This window comes from Ambystoma mexicanum, chromosome 2p, assembly GCF_040938575.1.
Source record: "Ambystoma mexicanum isolate Mex_15411 chromosome 2p, UKY_AmexF1_1, whole genome shotgun sequence".
Taxonomy (NCBI): Eukaryota; Metazoa; Chordata; class Amphibia; order Caudata; family Ambystomatidae; genus Ambystoma; species Ambystoma mexicanum.
Window position 1 is genome coordinate 922109697 of NC_090923.1, and position 23137 is coordinate 922132833.

Genomic DNA, 23137 nt, shown 5'->3' on the forward strand with positions numbered 1-23137 from the left:
AGCGTTAGCCTCCTGGAATACAAGAGGCTTTAAGCATCTTACTAAGTCTAAAGATAGCTTACTGTCGAAATATGACATTCTGGCTTTCCAGGAAATATGGCTGTCCATCGCTCCAGTGTGGGATAATCATGTTATAATATTGACTCCTGCTATTGTGCCAGTCAGAGGTAGACCCATGGCAGGTTTAATGGTGGCCATAAAATTATCCCCTAACATGCAAATTGAGCATTGGTTCTCTCCCAAAAGCTCTCTGCAATTGGTAAGGATAAAATTTAAGTCATCTGACATTGGGTTGTTAAACGTCTATTGGAATCACTCTGCAATATCTGATTCTGATTTCTTTGATGCCATGGATGAAGCATTAAATCTAACAATACTAGATCCAACCTGCAATCATGTAATTATAACTGGAGATTTGAATTTAACATGCTTAACCCAAGTGGGGAAACCTCTGACGCCGATAGCTAAAAGATGGAATGTTTATATGTTGGAACGTCAGTTCTTAATGTTAAATGGAGCAGAAAAAGGTGATATGCCATCTAACAGCACTTGGCATAGAGGTTTACAAACTGCAACAATTGACTACACTTTCGTAAACCGAGATCTGTTCAACCATATAAATGAATTCCGAATCATACCTCAGAAAATAAGTGACCATGATATTCAATCCATAAAATGGTCCTGGCTTGTAGATGACAAGTCATATGACTCATCTCTAGCTTGTAATTTAACGACCAATTCGGCACAAAATAGATTTTATTGGACTCCTGTCTCCCTACAACTTTTATGCGAAACACTAAACCGTTCCCAGCATGATGATACACATTACGGTTCTAACACTTGTTCTTCCTATGTTGAAGAAATGCAGATCTTTAGGACAAAGAGAAATGATCACAATAGCAGAAAGTTTAGAACTCTGCATACATTTGACCATGAAGTAGCTACTTATAAAACTCGGTATAGAGCTGATAGAAGGAAAATCATAAAGGAAAACTCTCTTGACTGCATACGCCAATTGAATACATTAAAATGTAAACATAAGAATTGGTTAAGAGCAAGGAAAGCCCTAATGTATCAACGAGACGAAGAGGTCATGCTAAATCATCTCCAAGAGAAGAATTCAGCTAAAATATGGTCGCTTCTACAACACACTAAAACGAAAATTCAAATGGTGAACTAAATGAATCCAATTTCCCAAGAAGTATGGTCTGCCTACTATAAAACCTTGTATGCTGACACCATGACTACCAGACACCAAGATACTTCTGAATCAAGTAAAATAGAGGATCTAGTCTTTGACATTGATGACATCTTACTGTTCATCTCGAAACTGTCTACATCTCGTGCTCCGGGCCCTGATGGACTGTCCAACTTTATGATAAAAAAAAACCCTACTGCATGGGCACAAATTCTAGTTACCATTTTTAGCCAAATTGTGCTAACTCAGTCCATCCCTGATTCCTGGAGGAAATCCATCACTATACCAATCCATAAGAAGGGGGACAATCAAAATCCTAAGAATTATCGACCTATATCTCTTTTGGATATACCGGGCAACATTTTTGCCCGATTATTATTAAGAGATATTAACAAATGGCTAAATGGTGCTGGAATTAGAGACCCAAATCAAACTGGCTTCATGCCAGGGATGGGGACAGCTATCAACCTTCATATTTTGGAGGTCCTAGAGAAACGGGAACATCAGAAAGGGCAGGCTGTCTACATGGCCTTTATTGACTTCCAGGCTGCTTTCGATTCAGTATGTAGAAAATTGTTAATCAAGAAGCTGCAGGAAGCGAAGTGCCCGAATTATATCACATTCTGGATCAATGAATTACATTCTAAAACTACAGTACAAATCAGATTGGCCCTAGACGGTACCTTGTCAGACCCAATTGAAACATTCCGGGGGCTAAAGCAAGGATGCATATTGGCAAGCACCCTGTTTAATTTCTTCATGTCGGCGGTGCAACAAGATTTTCTGAAAATCATATCGGATGCTCCCCGTTTGGGAGGTCATGCAGTCCCCTGGTTATTCTATGCTGATGATTTAGTGCTATTAGCTAAGACACCAGGGGGCTTGCAAGCACTCTTATGTAGCTTAAGCAATTATGTCGATGCAAACTTACTAACAATCAACCAAGATAAGTGTAAAATTATGATACTTGAGCCAAAGAAAAACAAAATCTCTAAAATTAGAGAATGGCAAATCCAGAATGTTAATATAGGAATCATCTCTGAATACAAGGACTTGGGAGTGACAATTAGCAATAACCAACTGGATAAACCATATTACTGTGAAATTGAAACCAAGGTTAACACTGGTATAGCACAGTCAAAAATAATGCAAGCCAAATTTGGCAAATTCTCGCTACTCCCAAGTATTACTTTCTATAAGCAAAAAGTTACACCCATAATAACTTATGGAGCAGAAACTAGAGAGATCATCTTATAGAGTGTCTGGCTAAGATTTGAGGGTTGCTATTGGAAAAGAATTTGTGGCCTCCCAATGTCTACATCCATGTGCCTAATACGACACGAATTGGGTTTAGTCTCACTATATGCAATTTATACATGGAAAGTATTGACGTTATATCGAAAATATCTAAGGGTTGTCAGAGAAAATGGAATAATATATACAATGGGAAGATACATGTTGGAATCATTGAACCCTAAAATCCTGAAATGGCGAAAATGGGTGAAAGCATTGATGGAAATGTCCGGTATTGATGATGATTTACTCACTAACAATCCCAAGAGGGCAAAAATGAAACATGAGTTGTATGACTGGATAAAAACTCGAGAGGCATGCACAAAATTACGAGTGTTTAAACAACAAGCTTTTGCAATCAAAAAACTTCATGTAATTGAAAACTATCTAACAAAGTTTCCTGATGCCAAATCTAGGTATACATATATGAGAATAAGATTGAATATTTGTCAAACGAATGAAGTACGATTCATGAGAAATAACACATCTAATGTCAACTGTAGATTTTGTCTTGTACCGACAGCTATAGAGACACTAAAACATCTAATCTCTGAATGTCCTGCTCTATTACAACAAAGATGCAAAATGTTTAAACATCTGTTTGAGAGTAATCTCAGGTTAAGCGAGAACACTTTCTGGAATATTCTGTTTAACAGTCAATCTGCTAAAATGAACATTGCAAGTGTTGCGTTTATTGAATCATTAGCCCTGTTGAATCAAACTGATACTATTAATTTAATACTAAAGTGACATAATTTTGATTTTAAAGTGACATAATTGGTTAAGTAATTGACCCTAAAAAAAAAAATAAGTGGTTTTATGTAATGAAATGAAATGAACTAATTCGGCCTTTACATTTTTGCCAAACTGCACTTCTTCTTAATGTAATAACATGTATTTTTTAATTCATTTTTTGTGTATAACATATTTTTGTAATGTATTTTTTTATTGTACATCATTTTGAAAGGCTGTATTTTACAGCTAAATCAAAATAAAAAAATAAAATAAAAAAATAAATACTTACCTTGAGCGGTACAGACTTATACTAAGAGTTGGAGCTTCTGTATTGACTAAGAATAGTTTTATGAAGTCCTTTGGGTGGACTTTAGAAAAACTCTCCTAACAGAAGTGTTGAGACAAGCTTAGAACAATACACACCAAAGTGAAGTGCAGACTTACTGGATGTTCAATCACACGTAGCACAGTCCTTTTAATGTCAGCAATAGCCTCTGTGTACACGGCAGCTAATTCATGAATCAGCTTGTGGTTTTGTGGCAGCAGGGCCAGATACAAGTAGAGACACTGGCGAACAGTTTCTTCCGTCCATGGTGCAGCAACCTCTAAAAGCACAAAAAAACCAAAATAACTATCGTAGAAAAACCCACTCAAAACCTGCACATACACAATGAGATATACAAGAAAGAACGAATTAAGTAACTGTTGGAAGTGTCCTTTATGATTAATTAGTCCTTCCTCCCAGGTATATCCATCTCCAGCGCCTGCTGTTTTCAGAAAGTGTTAGCTTCCAAAGGGCTCTATGTGGCTAACAGCAGCCAAGACACAGGATGCGAGGTTGGGGTAAGTATATACGGAGCCAGCAGCGTCACAACTTCAGTTTCATATTTTTCCCTAGCACCCATCAGCTGAGGCATATCAGAACAGAAGGTGTATGAGAAATCTGCCAAGAGGGGCATGTTGGGAGGGTGATGAGGAATCTGTAGGAGAAAGTACAAAGAAAGAAAACTGCTGAGAGGTAAGTATTTTTTCTTCTAATGTATTCTTTCCACCCACAGATTCCTCATCTAAGACTCTGACAGCAGCACAGAAACTAAAGGGGGGAAGAAGAGGGTGAAATCACTTTGACCAGGAAACTTTGGAGTACTTCACGACCCAAGCAGGCGTCCTGACTATTCAATTCAAGCAGAACATGTGCGTTGAAGACCACATAGCTGCATGGCAGATATTCAAAACAGGACAGTGCTTTGGAAGGCAGAGGTAGCTGTCAGACCTCAAGTAGAATGGGCACTGTGAACTTCATGCGCTTCCTTCCCGGCCAGATCTTAGCACTCTGAAATGCAGAGGACGATCAACCTGGACCACTTGGAACCTTCATAACTAGTACCAGCTTAACAAAGAGCCTGTAATTCTTCCTGAAGTCCCTCTTTGTTAGTAAAGCTTTTCATTTAGCAACTTTCCCTCAATTGACATCAGTGGAAGCTCCAACCTTTTTGGTATCCTGTCCGTGACCTTTGGATGTGAAGTCATTTTGCTTTACATTGTTTGCCCAGCTCAACTATTTTGGGGCACGAGCCAGCCCATATGGATACCAGTGCAGGGGTACCTTGGAATCTTTTGTTTTACTGTAGAACACATCTTGTTGGGAAGGAACCAGGGTCCTCACGAACACCCAAGCGCTTCAGAGTTAGGCAAGACCTCTTTAAGGCGCTATAATGGACTAGTGGGCAGTAGGGGCACTGGGGAGGGTCTCTCATGCAAACATAATCACATACACAGACAAGCACTGAAGAAGGTAGTTATTGTCTAAATATAACGCACTATTTAGCTGGATAGATTTTTAATGTCGGATCCTAGGCATTGTAAAATCTTAGTGCTATAGGAGTCGAGCTCCTTCCCAGAAGGAATGTGGCCTGTGGGATCTAAAAATGACCACAGGCGCTTAAGTGTGCGGTGTTCGTCACCATGCCCAGCAAACTGACTCACCAGATGTCCACTGTCCGTCAAGGGTCCATGCAGGTTAAAAATAGGAATCACATGTTCTGTGCGACAAAATGCAGACTGGGATACATTATAAGTATTAAGCGTGGGGAATGGATAGAATGAATGGAAATTGTGTGTACATAACATTTTAGATTTCACTTGGGTAAAATTGTGTGTACATAACATTATAGATTTCACTTGGGCAAGACCTCAAGGTTTGTAAAAGCATGCAGAGCTGCAGTGTTTTTTTGCATAAGCTAGCAAAATGTAGAACAGCACGCTCTGACAAAACCGCTGACAACGAAGAAAGAAGGTTTGAGTATCCCTATTATGGATGAAGGACAGATTTGGCTGAAGTTATGATCCAGCACCAGTGACATGACCATGGCAATTCAGGACTATATAAACCCCTGCTTGAAACCACTTTCGCAGGAAGGAACGGAAAAGGGACAGGAGAAGACTGTTCAGGCAGGAGAGTCCTTTGCTAACATCCTCATTTGTAAGATTAACCTGGTTATCCTTACAAGATAGACATTTTGCCTTATTTCCCTAGAGGGCTGTATTTATTCTGGTGTAAGCGTAATTAAGGACACCCTTACAAGTGGCGACTATACCGATGTGATCCCAGTCTAACCCTCCACCCACCCCCCCGGACTTAGCGGAAAGGTTCCAGGCCACTTCACCAGAAAGAGCCACGCCCACCTACAGCGACCTCCCCCCCACCCCCCCAAAATCAAAAAACATGTCTTTCCTAAGTGGTTTTAAAAGGAGCCATTTAAATAGAAATCCTCTCTGCTCACTGAAGCGGGGCGTGGCTCCAGAGAGGAGAGTCCTATACCAATGGGCCGAGCTTTGATACTGTAGCAGGTATCCAAATATATTAAACAAAGATGGAGCCTTCCTCTATATTTGAGAATCCTGTATAGTGTGCAAGAGGCCTACGTCTCAGAATGCAGTAGGTCTCTTCATATAATAAACAAAGGAGGATGCTACACCTAGATTCGAGAATCCTGCACGGTAGGAGGTCAGGGGGGTTTAGGCTTCACAATGCTGTAGGTTTCAGCCTATAGTACAGTAGGTTTCCGTAGCGTAACAGACATTGATGGTCTGTTGTACCCAGATCTGGCAGTACCTTTGTAGTGGGAGAGCGCTAGTGTTGAGGGCTTCCCTGAATGAGCGATGCAGGTGAACAGCAGCAGTGAATTATTTAGTGATGGGTGTGTGCTACCCTGGGCTACTTATTTCATTGTTGGTAGTCTCATGTGGGCCGGTGGACGGGGCACGGTGAGAATGTTGTGAGTGTGCCACAATGAAAGCTGCTCGCTTACCCGAGTGCCTGTCCGGTGCAAATGATGTGGGTGGGTTGATGGTGGATCAGGTATGCCACAACGAAAGCTGCTGGCTTACCTGGAGTACCAGTCGGCTGGGAGTGTTGCTGGGCAATATGTGGTGGTGTGTCAGTTGAAACCGCTGCGAGGTGGAGTAGCCTTTAAGGAATTAAAGGCAAGGGTATGGGATGCCCTACAAAAGATGTACCCAGATACCCCTGACTTACATTCTTTAATGCAGTGCACAATGGGTGATGAGGACCCAGTTAGGTTTCTTAAGTTACAGGAAATGTGGAGAGTTGAAACAGGAGGGCAATGGGACCATTCAGTACCATTGTTCTACTTTATCGTAAACAGGGGATTACCAAAAGAGGCCCAGAAGGCACTAGATGCAATTGTGGGAGTTGAAGACAAAGGGTGGGCAGAGATATAAAGTAGAATAGTCCACCATCCTAAGAGAATCAAGGATCGGGACAGGAAGACCGCCCAGAAGCGGCAAACGGACGAGGCAAAACTAGTGGAAAAGAAAGGAAATAAGGTTGTCGTTCAATCGCTGGAGCGGGCACTGGCTCAGGTGGAAAGGACATGAGATACTTAACAGATTGTGAATGCCACAATTGCGGCACTATGACCGAGGAAGGACAGGGACAATGGGGTGGAGGGGACAGTACCCCAACCGACAGTGGCAGTATGAAGGAGCACCAAGAGGAAGCGGGTGATTTCGAGGAGCAAAGGAGCAGGAGGATTCTGGGGGGATAGGTCCAAGGGGAGGAGGACTGGGAACATCACAATGCTGGTATTGTTGGAGAGGGGGGCATTTCGCAAAGGATTGCAGGAACAGGCCTGGGATGGGATTTAATTATGGGCCATCACCTCCAGGGCAGAGATTCCAAGGGCCTCAAGGAATGGGACACCCACAATTTGGGCAAGGGGTCAAAATCAGGTCCCTTATGGGACTGGCAGGCAAGGACAACATGGGCAACATCCACTGCAGGGCGAGGGAACAGTATCAGGATGGCAGGGGGGATGAGTTACAATGGCGGGGCAGCCGTTTTCCATTCGCCGGGACAAATACATATCCTGATTAGGACCGCCCAGAGAGCACTTGCGTGTCCAATCTTGTTGACAACTGCACATCCTGAAGAGGAGCCCTTGGTGGAGGCGGAAATAGGAAACAAACAATTTATATTTATGGTATATTCAAGTGCAACTAATCATGAATTATGGAGGGGAACTTTCCATTATCAAGTAAAACTCTTGACACGCAGGGATTCTCTGGGGCTATTTCTATGGTTCCATACACTGGGGAGCTGCATATAACAGTGGGAGGAAAGGTAGTACGAGCCCCCTTGTTGTATTCAGAGAGCTCCCCTGTTACTTGTTGGGTAGGGATCTGCTCAGTAAACTAAACAGAACTATATCATTTACAGATCAAGGGGTAGTGTGTTCCACTCCAGAGATGTGTGTAGCTCGAGCAATGGTAATAATCAACGTAATGGCAAGGAAGTAAGTAGTCCGTGGAGTTCCTGTGGTCCTGGACATATTGGTCTATGGCATCAAGGTACTAAGAAAACAAGTGCCTCAAATTGGGACAAAATGATGGAGTGCCCACAGATTTTATTTTCCGACCCATCGTGCCACCCACGGTGGTGGTGGGGACAAAATTGTCCTTAGATTTGCAAGGACTAAAAGTGTCAGACAAAAGAGTAATCCTGATTGGACAGATCAGGACGGGTGCGAGTGGCGCACAGTACTATACTGATTTAGAGTTATTTGAGGACAGTGAGCAAAATGGGGAGATCATTTTGGGAATCTGCATCCCCTGTGATAGCATAGTGCAGTATAGGAAGGTACATTGGCAAATTAGTCTTTATTTTTTGAGGGCAACATCCGATATGTTCCAGCACAATTGTGGACTGTTAATCCGCATGATGTTGGGTTACTAAGAGATGTGACTCCAGTACAGATTACATTGAAGTTTGGAGCAGTACTCCCGAAGGTGCGGTCGTACCCGTAGTCAAGGGAAGTGGAGGAAGGGATAAAATGCAATAGGTCAGGCTCTACTAGAGCAAGTGATCATTGTGCCATCCACGTCCCTATGTAATACGGCCATATACCCACTCAAGAAAGCAACAGGGGGTAGTTGGAGGATGATCCAGGAACTACGTCCTCTTAATGACGTGGTGAAGGAGTTTCTGGTAGTTGCAAATCCTGCAACGATCCTATGTAGCATTCCCAAGACAGAGACGTACTTCACAGTGGTGGATCTGAAGAATGCGTTCTTCTCAATCCTACTCCACCCCGATTCATGGTATCTCACTGCGTTTACGCATTGTCAACGGCGCTTCGAGCACACAAGATTGTCTCAAGGGTACTGTGAAAGTATTATAAAAAAAACTTTACTGTGAAAGTAAAGGTACTGTGTGATCATCTTAACAGTAGAGCAACTGAAAGAAATGTGTAAAGTCAGGTCTATCCCCGTTAAAGAAAGAAAAATGAACTTATTGGACGATTGTTAGAAAATCAAAGTCTGGGTAGAAGGGCTGTCCCCGCTACTATACCAGAAAATGTGGAAAATGATGAGGATGATAATGATTCAGAGTCTAACTCTAATATTGGTGAAGAGTCAGAAGAGATGGAGGAGTCGCAGGAAGAGAGAGTCCCCCTTTACCTCAACAAGCTCTTAGGCCTCAACCTTTAGCCACAGGGACCCTACCAGGTCCAGTACTGAGACTAGAATTTGGCTCTCTTGAAAAAATGAGACTCGAGTTAGAGTTCAAAAGATTACAAGTCCAAGCTGAAGCCAAACATCAGGATCTCAAACTAAGGGAAATGGAATTACAACATGCTCTTGAAATGGAGAAATTGTCTCTTGAAAAGGTTTCGATCCCAGAGTCTTCCAGTCCTAAGAGAGCTTGCATGCCTAAGGAAGCTGTGAGTATGTACGAGGTGAAACTTGATATTTTGGATTGGTTGGGTGCTTTTGAATATAACAATGGGATTCAGGGTTTCACAGGGAATCAGTAGATTCCTTGGCTTTTGTCTATGCTCCCCCTGGTTGCAACTGATTCTGTAATGGAGGTGGTAGAACTTGAAAGATTGGAGTATGAAAATATGAAGCTAGCTTTAATAGCTAGATTTGGGAAAACTCCCCAGTACCTAAGAGGTTTAGGACACTCAAAAAGACTGATGGTACCCCTTGGGCTACCTGTGTGTGTGAAGTTTTGAAAAACTGAGATGGTTGGGTTAAGGGTTACAGAGTAAACTCTTTTGAAGAAACGAGAAATCTGTTTTTGTTGGAATCTATTTTTGATGCCTGCTCTCCTGAGCTGAGACAGCATTTGGCTGACTCTAAAGAGATTGATCCCAAGAAGCTAGGAAAAGCTGCTGACTTGTGGGTTGCCAATAGGGATACTCACAAGGATTCTGGGCCACTCATAAAAAGGATGAGGGGAAGCAGTAAAAGAAAGATGACAAAGAGAAGTCTAAAAACCCCAATCCAACAGAGGGCCACAAACAGAAGAAGGATAAGCCACATGGGAAACCAGGTCAGTCTAGTGAAACCTCTGGTGCCAAACCAGGAGGTCCGCAGAAGCCCCCATTTGTAAAACATTTGGAAAATGTTATGCTTGTGGGTCTACTGACCATGTGAAAGGGGATCCCAGATGCAAAGGTAAACCTTCAGGGGTCCACACTGCCTCCTTAGCCTTCATCCCTGAGGGAGAAGTACATATGGCAAGTGGAAACTTTCAAGTGTTTCATTAGTGTCCCTGGGTCTGTGGGAGCAGCAGACTATAGATGTGGATAATTCTATTCCAGATAACTGTTAGGCAGAATTGCCTGCAGTACCCTCTGGGACCACCACATACAAGTAGGACTACAGGTGTACAAAACCAACTTTTGGCATAAGTCTGAACTACACAGTTTGTGGAAGCAAGCTGGGCAGCCAGGCTTATCTCAAGAGGGAATGTGAGCAGTAAATGAGGTTACACAGAGGTCTTTACACAGAGGTCTTACAATCACAGTGGTTCAAGTAGACACTTTCACTCAAGGTTTCTTGGTAAAACACTTATTACTTTATTACGCAATCATTTAGATAACATTGACTAGAAGGTGGCAACTTAATATTATACACAAATATACTTCAGCACAAAACCAATATGTTTCTGAATAAATTAGGCTCCTCTGAAATAGGAGCACTAGATGACTCGATTCAGTTTAATAGGCCTATGCCAAAGTCAATGGGCTAGTGTCTTGAATAGGAAAGAGCAGTTCTTGTACTAAACGGTAAAGTCTTTGCCAAAGTTCTCAGAATTAGTTTGTACGAAAAAGAATCATATGTTGGATCGCAAGCTGATTAGGTCTGCATGTTGGGAAAGTTCCACAAACTTTCAACACGAGAGGCAAGTTCTCTCAACCGGGTTGGCACAGTACCTTAATATAAAGAAAAAGATGCAGCTGAAGACGTTGGTTCCTGGCAGTTCCTGCAGATCTCACTGTTCCTGAGCCTCAGTCGTGGGGACAAGAGGGAGGACGTCGGGAGACTCCTGCACTGCACGGGATCGTCGGAAAATGCTGACAAAATGGAGTTCCTTCAGTTCCAGTAGCTTTAATTCAAGCACACAAGCTGGTGTCCCTCTCCCTGGTTAATCCTAACCAGCTCAGAGAATGATTTCCAGCTGGCTTACGAGTTGATTGGTCCCACCAACTCAAAGGAAGAAGTCGTCCTTGAAGGGTCTTCTCTGTCGAGATGAAGTTGGCAATTCGGACCTGCGGCAGGGCTTCACCGGGCAAACCAACAATCCAAGAGTTGCAGCAGCCGTCCTCTTCAAGCTTGTTTTCAGTTTTTTCATTCCATTGGTCGATTCCGCCTTTCAGTCCAAGAGACTCGCCTTTTAAACAGTTTTCTCCCTTTCATTCCAGCCTAGCTGTCACTCACCAAGCTGGGTGGCTGTCCTTGCCGGACAGTCAGCCAGCTAATCACACCAGAGTGCATTTGGGTCTCCTAGGAGACTAAGCACAGGCAGTCGGGCACCTCCATCACTTCCTGCCCACCAGACATTCAGACCCCAGAGACTGTCTTCAGTCCTGAAGCCCGGCAAAGGCATACGAACAAAGGGACCAAACCTGGTTTGACGCGCTGAGAAAAATTCTAGAAGGACCTTTCCAAAAAGAAACGGCGAAAAAAGAAGACCGGGACCTTGTAAGTCAAAAAGACATCCCTGTGTGAATGCACTGAAGGTGTTGTGTAACACACATGAAAAGATGTCTATGGAGTAATTAAAACTCCATAATAAAAGAACACAAGAGTAAAATACACTTCAAAATACATGAAAGAGTGGGAACAAAGGCTCACACTCTTTCCAGGTAATAAAATCAAGTCCTCCAAATCCAGCAAAGTTGCTGGGGGTCTCCAAGGTGAAGGGAATTGGCACATTTATGAGAATTCTCCCTAACAATAACACAAAAGAATACTAAAAGGACAGTGTACTTGTAAATGGTCAGGAGACCCCTGCCGTTAGAGACACTGGGGCCAGCATCACAGTGGTAGATGAACACTTCTTCAAACCTGAGGATGTTGCTAAGGCTCCCGAAGTCCCACTAAGCTTGCTGGAGGCCCTATCCTGATGGTTCCAATACTACCAGCTCTCATCTAGTGCAACAACATGACTGTAAGAATACATGTTAGTGTACAAAGTGAGGTGCCTGGCAGAGTCCTGTTGGGGAATGACTTAAAAAACTCTTGGGAGTTGTATCACCCACCTCCAGGCCTCCCAGTAAAGGGAAGCAGGAGCAGACAAGGAAGGCCAGAGAGCTCACTTTGAATGACTCTCAGTGGGTTGTTATAGAAGAACCTATAACACCCAGTCCACAGGAGAAGCCAACTTCTATTTCCAAGGCGAAAGAAACAAACGGGAAACCCAAGTCTCCGGAAACAAGAAAGATAGTACTCCTGTGCATCTAACAAGGACATCCCAGAGAGGACAGTCCAAAGTCAAACCTGGGACTACTCCACTAGCTGAGGCCGAGTGTGAGAACCAACCAGGAGAGGTCGAGTCTGCTGCTGAAGATTCAGAGCTGGAAGAAGACCTTCTCCATGTTGGAGATCTGGATCCTAAAGACCATCCTGAGCTGCAGTCTTTACTGGCAGAAGGTGGCCCCTGTAGGGCAGACTTCAGCAGAGATCAAAGAGAGTGTCTTAATCTTGAAGGACTTCGCCAACAGGCAGCTTCCAAGCTGGACGGGCAAGAGCCAGGGAAGCGCAGGTTGTAATGGGAGGATGGCCTTCTCTACAGTGAGCCTACTGAGTCTACCCTAGGAGACTACAGAAGACTTGTTGTCATGATGCCTACCCCCAGGCATCCGGACCAAGCCCATCAGTCCCGGGAGCAGGCATCTAGACATTTAGTAAAACCTCAGCAGCCCCGGCTAGGGGCTATCTGGGTTCCGTCCTGGCGCCTTAGGCGCCAGGCTCATAGTAGAAATCAGTCCTGGCGCCTAAGGCGCCAGGCTCATAGTCATTACTTACCTCAGCCAGACCAAGCTGCAAATGACACCAATCCAACGTGAAGCCTGAAAGGGACTATTTTTCTACAGGGACTATTTTTTACTCGGGTGTGGTTCTAGGGACTTCTTACCTGGGACTACTTTTGAGGTTATTTAAACCACGCCCGACCAGCAACACACGCTTCGCGTTATTCTGCATCCAGCAGCATAACGCTCATCGTGCCTGCAGCCTGCATCCAGTCTTCTGCCACGCCCGCCTCGAATCCGGAGCTCCTAAAACAAAGAGGAAAGAAAGGGACAAGGTTAGAAAGCTAACTTATTTCTATTCCACACCTGATTCTGGATCCATCTCGTCTCCGGACCTGTAAAGAACATCATTTCTGCACGCGCCGCACCTCCAGCTGTAGCGCCGCGCCATACTCACCAGTCTTCACAGCATCCTTCGGGTCGGCGCTGCCTCCATCATTTCTTCGCCGAACTTCGGCACCTAGGAGACAAAAGAAAACCACAAGGTGAGCCGAGGGAACCAACAAATATAATTCTTACCACCATAGACTTACCTGATTTACCACCGGAGGCATCCTTTTGTGACTCTCCATATTTTTACGTGCCGCATCTGTAAAGGGAGACAAAACACGTTTTCCACGTGCAACATTTACCGGACAGCGCCCGGTAATACAGACTCTTACCTGAGCGCCACCAGCTGCCACAAGAGCATCTTTTCACGAGCCAGCTGCAAGACAAGAAAGGAAGGGGGGAACAAGAGTGAACATCGGACACATTGAGCTCTATGAACTTAATACTTACTGGTCCTCACCAGGAACTTCAGAGTCAATACTCTCCCGAACTCTCCCGAGCCTTCAAACCAGTGAAGTAACTGGAATCGACGCGCCCCTGCAAATCCATGCAGGATGGAGAGCTCATCTTTCAAGAATATAAGGTGAGATTGCTGTGAGGGCATTTCGGAGGTGATTAGTTGGGGAGGACTGTGGGGGTGCCATCACTTGAATCCACAAGTGGCTAAATCCATTTCTCCACTTGCAGGAAAATATTTCTACGGGTTAAGCAGACAAGATTAGGAGGGCAGATCCAGTCAGTCATCGCTGCACTATGCATCACGTGGGCGGAGACAGCAGCTGTCCTGGTCCGACCGACGCCCCTGTGGGAGCCAGGTGAGCGTAACACTTGTAGTGCCCCTGGAGGTGAGACATCAGTTCCTACAGTTAGCCCATGAGATTGCTTTAGCTGGTCACTTAAGTTTTAAGAAGACCAAGGAAAGGATTTCTCTGTATTTCTACTGGCCTAAGTTGGGGTCTGATGTAGATAAATTCTGTAGGAGCTGTCACACTTGTCAGACATCTGGCAAGAGTGGAGCCAAGAATGTGGCACCCTTGGTGCCCCTCCCAGTGGTGGGAGTTCCATTTGAGAGGGTAGGAATCGACATTGTTGGTTCCTTAGACCCTCCCACATCTTCAGGCAACCGATTTATATTGGTTGTGGTAGATCATGCTACCAGGTATCCTGAAGCTATACCTATGAAGACTGTTACTCCTCAGGCAGTTGCTAAGGCCCTACTTGGTATTTTTACCAGAGTAGATTTTCCTAAGGAGGTGATCTCTGACAGGGGATCAATTTGATGTCCCACTACATGCATCCCATGTGGAAAAACTGGAGTGACCTACAAGTTCTCAACAGCCTACCATCCCCAGACGAATGGATTGGTAGAGCGGTTTATTACATAACTATGAAGACCATGATAGTTGCTTTAAAAGAACCCCTTAGAAGAAAGTGGGACCTTCTATTTCCATGCCTTCTCTTTGCTTAAAGAGAAGTCCCTCAGGAAGGGGTTGGATTCAATCCCTTTGAGCTTCTCTATGGTCATCCAGTTAGAGGTCCATTGGCCCTAATCAAAGAGAGGTTGGAGAGTGCTCCTTCCTACAAGCCAGCGAGAGTCACTGATTATGTGCTAGGTCTCCGAAGAAGAACGACACACATGATGACAGAAGCTTCAGAAAACCTGCAAGCAGGTCAGGTTCTGGTGAAGCACTGCATGACCATAAGGCCAACATGGTTGAGTTTACTCAAGACCAGCTAGTTCTTGTTATGGTGCCTACAAGGCAGAGGGCCTTGCGGGACAAATGGATTGGGCCCTTCAAGAGGTCAATTATTTGGTGGACTTAGGCAATCCTAAGGAGGCCCCCGGGTCTTTCACACCAACCGACTAAAGGTCTATGTCTGTAGACCAGACCTGGAAGCTTTGCTTCTAGCTTCTGATCAGGAGGAGGAGGAGGAGAGACTCTACCTGACCTCCTCAGGTGACAACCTTTAGATGGAAAGATAGGAGTGATCTGACACTGGAACAACAGGAGGAGTGCAATGATCTGTTACTTCAGTTTGCCCCTCTATTTTCACTATCACCAGGCTTGACCTCTTGGGGCCAGCATGAGATTCTCACTGGTGACTGTTTACCTGTTAAAAGCAGAGGTTACAGAATGTCAGACTATGTAAGAACCCACATAAAGGTAGAGGTCAACAAGATGTTTGATCTTGTGGTAATAGAGCCATCTACAAGTCCTTAGTCTAGTCCAGTTGTGCTAGTGCCAAAGGCAGGATCCAAGCAGTTGAGTTTCTGTGTGGACTATAGAGCCCATAATGAAGTCACCAAGACTGATGCCCATCCTTTACCTAGGACAGATGAACTGGTGGACAAGCTTGGTATAGCCAAGTACCTCAGTACATTTTACCTAACATCAGGCTATTGGCAAATAGCTCTGACAGACCATGCCAAGGAGAAAACTGCATTTTGGACCCCAGCAGGCCTCTACCAGTTGAAGGTTATGCCTTTTGGATTCCAAAATACACCTGCTACATTCCAAAGGATGGTGAATCATGTTTTGAATGGGATGGAGGACTTCTGCATGGCATATTTGGATGACATTGCAGTGTTCAGCCCTACTCTGTAAGAGCATATTGACCACTTAGGATATGTATTGCAGGCTATTGAACAGGCCAATCTGACCATAAAGGCAAGTAAATGTCAAATTGGTCAGAGTAAAGTGGTCTACCTTGGACATGAGGCAGGAGGAGGTGCAATAAGGCCATTGCCTAGCAAATTACAAGCTGTACAAGACTGGGCTACCCCTACTACTCAAACCCAAGTGAGAGCCTTTCTAGGTCTCACAGGGCACTACAGGAACTTCATAGAGAACTATGGGACCATAGCTTCTCCCTTAAATGTGATGATCTCACCGAAATTCCCCAAGGTGGTCAGGTGGAATGAGGAGTGCACTAAGGCATTTGAAGGACTTAGGAAAGCCCTTTTTCAAGCTCCAGTCTGAAGAGCTTCTGACTACAGCCAATCCTTTATTGTACAGACCGATGTTTCCAATACAGGTATAGGTGCAGTTCTGAGTCAGCTGGATGTGAAAGGCAGGGAACATCCAATCTGCTTAATCAGCAGGAAGCTGAAGGAACCCGAGACAAGGTGGGCAACCATAGAAAGATAATGTTTTGCCATTGTGTGGTCTTTGAATAAATTTAGACCATACTTGTATGGATCTACGTTTGTCATTCAAACAGACCACCAACCCTTGAGTTGGTTAATACAGATGAAGGGGGAGAATCCTACATTGTTAAGATGGTCAATCAGCCTACAGGGGTTTGATTTTACCATTGAACACAGGTCAGGGTGTAAAAACCAAAATGCTGATGGTCTCTCCAGGAAGTATGACCGACTGGAGTAAGGAGATTCATCCAGGGGTGGATTAAATCCTCCTGTCCCTTAGTTTGGGGAGGGGGGGGGGGCTGGGGACGAGTGTTAGGGAGAATTCTCAAAAATGTGCTAATTCCCTCTACCTTAGAGACCCCCAGCAACTTTGTTGGATTTTGAGGAGTTGATTTTTGTTTTTAACCTGGAGAGTGTGACCCTTTTTCCCCACTCATGTATTTTTTGTGTCAATTTTACCTCTATTTCTCTTTGTGGTTATGTAGTCAATCCAACTCCATAGGCATCATCTTTTACAATTGTGTCACCCAGCACTTTCAGTGCAGTGGCACAGGGAAGTATTTTAAATTTCCCAAGGTTTAAATACCTTCTCTGGGATAAACTACTGTTTCCCAGAGTAGTAGAGTGAAATGGACTATAATTAGCATTGTACTTGCTAGACCCAGCACACCCTATCTTACAATAGAGTGCTGGAGGGGTTACTTGGTATCCCCTGTGTCTAAATTTACATTTACATTTATTTATTTATTTGTAACGCGCACAACAGACCCTGAGGCATGATGGCGCATACATAACAAACAAAAATACGATGGTACAACAAAAAACAAAGCATAAAGAAAAATACAACCTATCAACCAGATAAACCGAATGAACCATTGTTCAACCCAAGATGTTGGAAAGCCGGAGAAAAAGTCCAGGTATAGTTTGAGCGTTATACAGCTGACAATTATAAAATTAATTTACAGTTAGTGACCCCTTTTGGAAAATAATTGCACATGCTGAGAAAAAGTGGTAGAGTGCTAGACCCGCAGCCCACGATGACACTCCTTATGCGGAGAAGAGCACCACTCGTTCAAGTCAGTTCTGCGTAGTACTTTAAGATCACACTATCTGACAATCCCTCGGCCTGCACATTGATGCAGCCAAGCGAATACTTTATTGCGTAAGGCTTCTTTGGGCTCAGTTCCTGCTATTTTATCGATGTTGGTGATAACGAAATTTCGACTATCCATAATAAAGTCACAGGTACTGATATCCTTGATAATGGGCATATGGCATTTTTTTTGTCGCACATTCCAGGAGAGAGCTTGCTTCGGGATAGTATGAATTTCAGTATCTCGTACCTCGGGTTAATTTTCATTAAAATTATCCTGTGCCCGGATGAGTGTCAGGGATTCACTATCTGAGACCTTGGCAGTAATGCTGGAATAGTTGTCCAAAGCATTGATGGAGGGTGAAGACATGGAGGGTACCAGATGAGTGACACCAATAAGGTTAGATTGGGGAACTTGATCCAGACTCTCCACTGTTATATTGGCTTGACAGGCTTCACCCCCCCCCTCTCCACTAAAGGATCAAGTTGGCAGCCAATGTCCTTTTTTTCAATTGGTTTATTACTACTGTAGAGGCTTGTATTGGAGCTTGTGATACTGTGTTTTTCCTGTAAGGGCACACAGTTGAGACAAACTCGTTCACAGTGACCATAAGAGCGGTGTCCAGTCATTTGGTCGACTGCAATTTGGTCAACGTCATTTGGTCGAAAACCAAATGGTCGAATTTTTTTTTTTTTATTTATATATGTGTTTTGTGGGTTTTCGTGTAGACAAAAAAGAAAAAAGGAAAAAAAGTGGGTTGGGGAGGGACCCCCCAAAAAAAACCCAAAAAAGGGGTAAAAATAATTTAAAAAAAAAATTCGACCATTTGGTTTTCGACCAAATTGATTCGACCAGTTGTCCAGTCAACCAATTGTTTTCGACCAAATGACTGGCAACCCATAAGAGCACAAAAGTCCTGAAGGTTGTGACATGAGTTGAGCTCTTTCAAAATACTCACTTTAAACTTCGCAAACTGTGAAGGGGTGTAGTCATTATGCGTTTCTGATAGTGAAAAACCCTTTGCTGGGGTTAACCGTGAAGAAGTTAAGTTCCCAGAGTGTCTCTTGGCATATTCCTTTAAACTTCCTAATAAATAGAGAGCACTGCTGGTGAAAAGGCAGAGGAGATGGGATCATTTGTTTCACAAACCTGAGGTTGTTCTGGGGTGACAGGGCTTATAGTACAAGACCTTTCTACTGGGCTGCCTAAATCACTATTTAAGTTCTTACATGTGGGATCTTATGCCATGGGATACATGACCACACTGAGCTTACCTCCGTGCAGCCTCTGTCTCCTCCGAGAACTTAAAACACAGACCTCAGTCACACAGTCCCTATTAGCCATGGGAGAGTCAGCAGCCAATCCCAGGCAAGACCACAAGAAAGCGTCAGATGTTTCTGATGTCATGTTATTCGATGCCTGACCACTAGACTGGATACTTGGGGATCCATATCCACTGTGTCTTTTTCATGATTAACTCAAATGACCAGACCTAAAGAAAAAAACAAGCTGAATGGCATGTAACATCTGTAATGTTACCCTCTCCTCAATTGGCTGGCTGAATGGCTGGTGGCAGTGGTTTACATTTGAACTACCAAGGTTTGCATTCACCGCGACCATTCGCGGACCCGGTAATGTTAACCGCGGGAGCCATCTTTTTCAGAATGGCGTCTAGCCATCGTTGTTAAAATGGTGTCTGGTCATCTTTTTTCGCCAAGTCTTTGTGGAAAGGTCCTTTTAGAGTTTTTCTCTGCGTGCCAAACCATGTTTGGTCTCTTTGTTCCTTCGCCTTTGGCGGGCTTCAGGAGTGAAGACCCCCCTCTGGCTCCAGAGTGTCGGGTACAGGCAGGAAGTGAGGAAGGTGCCCGAAACTCCTTGTGCTTAGTCTCCTAGGAGACCCAAATGCATTCTGACGATTGGCTTGCTGACTGTCTTGCAAGGACAGCCACCCTGCTGGGTGAGTGGCAGCTAGGCTGGAATGAATGGGAGAGAACAGAATAAAATGCGAGTCTCTTGGCTTGGAAGGCAGAGTCGACCATTGGACGAAGGAACCGAAGAAGAGCTTGAAGAGAACTGCTGCTGCAACTCCTGGACCGTTGGTTTGCCCGGTGAAGCCCTGCTGCAGGTCAAAATCACCAAGTTTGCATCGACAGAAAAGCACTGCAAGGACGACTTCTCCTTTTGAGCTGGTGGGACCAATCAACTCCCAAGTAAGCTAACTGGACAGCCATCTCAGAGCTGGATGAATTTCCCCAGAGTTGCTGCAGGAAACCGTAGAGAAAGGGAGAGGGACAGCAGATTGTGTGCGTTGCTTGTAAACTGGCCCAAAGCTTTTGGAAGATCCTCCGGACTCCCATGAAGTGGGACTGACAAAGCCTGACCCCCCCCCCCCCCTTCGTTGAGTGCGGGACCTCAGATGCCAGGAACAGCGCTTATTGCTATTTGCTCTACCGCAAGGAGCTGAAACAGGAAACAGCCACTGAAAGTAAAGTTTGCCGGTTGCCAGCTTTGACTGGGCCAGAACAGTGCAAGAGAGTCCCCCGACATCCTCCCTCTTGTCCCCACAACTGAGGCCCAGGGACAGTGAGATCGGCAGAGCTGTACAGGAACAGAAGTCTTCAGCTGCATCTTTTTCTTCTTTACTAAGGTACTGTAAAACTGGCCTAAGAGAACTTACCCTCTTACTGTGGAAGTGCTTGTAACTTCTGCAACTCGCAAGTCTAATCAGCTTGTGGCCCTACATTTGGTTCTTCTTTTTATCAGACACTCATAAGAACTTGTGAAAAAACTTTCCCATTTACTTACCTGAAGTGCTGCATCCTATACAAAGACTTTGGCCTATTGACTTTGGCCTAGCCTCTTGGATTGAATGACTCTTATTAGTGCTATCTGAAAGTGTTTGCACTGCTTATGAATATTTGTAAATTCTTGTGTCTAATAACTTTTGCCTTTTACTTACTTTTTAAAGAGTATTCTGAATGCCAACAGTAAGATTTTAATGTCCCCAGCGCCCTTGTTACTGAAGTCACCTGTGGGTGTAGGTTGTGTCTGTGGGCCATCCCAAAAGGTTCTTGTCTGATTCAGAAACTCAAAGTGTACAGTATTGAAGTATATTTGTGTGTTACTATTCTATTGCTCCCTTCTGAAGAAGGCTTTATAACTGACTGATAAATTATTATTTGTTTATGCAAGAAACCTTGAGTGTAAGAGTTTATTTGAATACCTGTAACTGCAAATCTTTGTGTAACTCCACTACAGCTCACATTCCCCCTCTTGAGATAATCCTGGCTGCTCAACACGCTACCAAAACTGTGCAGTACAAGCTTATACCAAAGGTTGGGTTTCCTATAACTGTAGTCATAGTTGTTTGTAGTGTTCCCAGAGGGTACTGCATTCAAACTTTGCCTAGCACACTTAAATAGCCCCTGGTCATCACCTTGGGCCACCCCCTCCCCCCCCCAACCAATGATATTCGTCATACTTCACTCAACCCCTGGTAGTCATCTTCAGATTTTAAAGGGCACAATATGGCAGCAGGAACCAATGATGATGCATAGAGTGATAGAGAGGGAGGTTTGCGTGTGCATCCATGTAAAATACCAATGCTGGAGAACAGTAGTTACAGGTAATAAACTTGTTCCTTTTGCAGCATTGGATCTTACATGGATTCATATGCATATGAATACAATTAAATAGCAGTATACAGCAAGACAACCAAGGGAGGCAGTACAGATGAAACAGAAGCAATGATAACTCACCTCTGGAACTCTCAACTCAAACAAAAAGTTTGTGCCTGACCAACACAAGAGTCCTCCCTAGAATCCCTGTCGAGGCAATAGAGTATTGTGAAGGTGTGGATAGACCTCCAAGAAGCAGCCCTACAGATGTCGAGGAGGTGTACACCAGAAAGGAACATCGTCATCGCAGCAATCGCTCTGATGGAGTGGGCTCTTGGACAGCCCGGCAGAGGCCAGACAGTGCATGATGCAGCCAGAGAGCCACCTTGAAATGGAAGTCTTGAACAAGGCCTTCCCAAGGTTCACAGGACCAAAGTTCACTAACAACTGAGACGTCTTCCGAAAACTCTGTGTGTGACGTAGAACTTCAAGGCACGAGCAACATCCAGCGAATGCAAGGCCCTCTCTGCCTGCCACAAAAACTTCGGGAAAAAAACAGGCAACACCAAAGGCTCGTTGAGATGGAATTGCTTGCAAGATAACACCTGGATCTCACCCACATGTCTGGCAGAGGTGATGTCGTCCACAAGGAAAGCAGTTTTCCACAAGAGAAACTTGGGTGGGGCTTAAGTTTGAACGGTGCCCCCATGAGTCTCGTCAGGTCCAAGTTGAGTTCCCATGCCGAGGCAGGAGCCTTCACCAGCTAGAAAGATCAGAAAAGCCCATTGAAGAAACCCTTGATGAGCCTGTGGGACCACATTGATCTACCCGTGTAGCGTGAGATGGCTGCCAGGTGCACCTTGATGTAAGCGTGAGCCAGTCCAGCTTTTGCCAAGGACAGCAAGTATGGAAGAATCTGTGGAGCCGTGCCCCTCAGAGGGGTGATCTTCTGTGACTGGCACCACGTAGAAAAATGATTCCACTTATGGCCTTAGTACTTTAGAGTAGACAGAGCCCTGGCTTTGGCGAGGACTTCCCTGCAGTCTGCTGGCAACTCATAACATTCAAACTCGAAGGCCATGCCCTCAGGATGAGCGATCCTGGTTTGTAATGAAGGATTGCGCCTCCCTCTCTGGTGAGCAGATCTGGAAGTACTGGCAATTTGACTGGAGGTGACGCTGACAGGCTGAGCAGGTCCGGGTACCAAATGTGCCCGGCCACGCCGGGGCGAGGAGTATCATCTTGCATCGACACTGAGTGCGTTGATGACACATAGCAGGAGGGGAAACGGTGTGAAAGCGTACAGATACAGACATTCCCACGGGAAGGAGAATGCGTCCCCCAAGCTCCTCAGTTGGTGGAATCTGCTGGTAAACTTCTGGCATTTGGAGTTTGTCGCTGTGGCAAAAAAATCAATCGGGGGCCTGCCCCATTTGAAGAACAGGCGGCCCGCCTGATCCTGACGAAGTTCCCACTTGTGGAAGGATCACAGCTCCCTGGGCGATGGTGTTCTTGATGCTGTCGGGTAGAGAGGGACGAGGAACATCCCCTGTCCAGTGGCACAAGTCCTGAACATCCTTGGAGAGCGCAGGGGATCGAGTGGCCCCCTGCTTCCTGATGTAGAACATGGTGGTGGTGTTGTCTGTGAAGATCCTCACCACCTTGGCCCTTCAGAGACAGTAGGAAAGACTTGAGGGCCCAGAACATTGCCCATAGCTCCAGGATGTTGGTGTGCAGATTGTCCTCCTCTGGAAGTAACAGACCTCTGGAGTGAAGACATCCGGTGTGAGCCTTCCATCTTGTCCGTAAAACTTCCTAACACCGGTTACCAACGTGCATCCAAGAATTCCTGTAGGGGTTGCTTTTGCAACCTGCAG

At 44.8% G+C, this 23137-nt stretch overlaps 1 protein-coding gene across 4 annotated transcripts in view; it reads right to left on the reverse strand.

Moving 5' to 3' along the window:
- Nucleotides 1-23137, reverse strand: part of SYMPK (symplekin scaffold protein) — a 1074521-nt gene that overhangs the window by 385251 nt on the left and 666133 nt on the right. For all 4 annotated transcript variants that reach the window (XM_069644649.1, XM_069644648.1, XM_069644647.1 and 1 more), the window contains exon 19: nucleotides 3671-3831. In XM_069644649.1, coding sequence (XP_069500750.1) covers nucleotides 3671-3831 — 161 coding nt within the window. The remainder of the gene's footprint in view (nucleotides 1-3670; nucleotides 3832-23137) is intronic.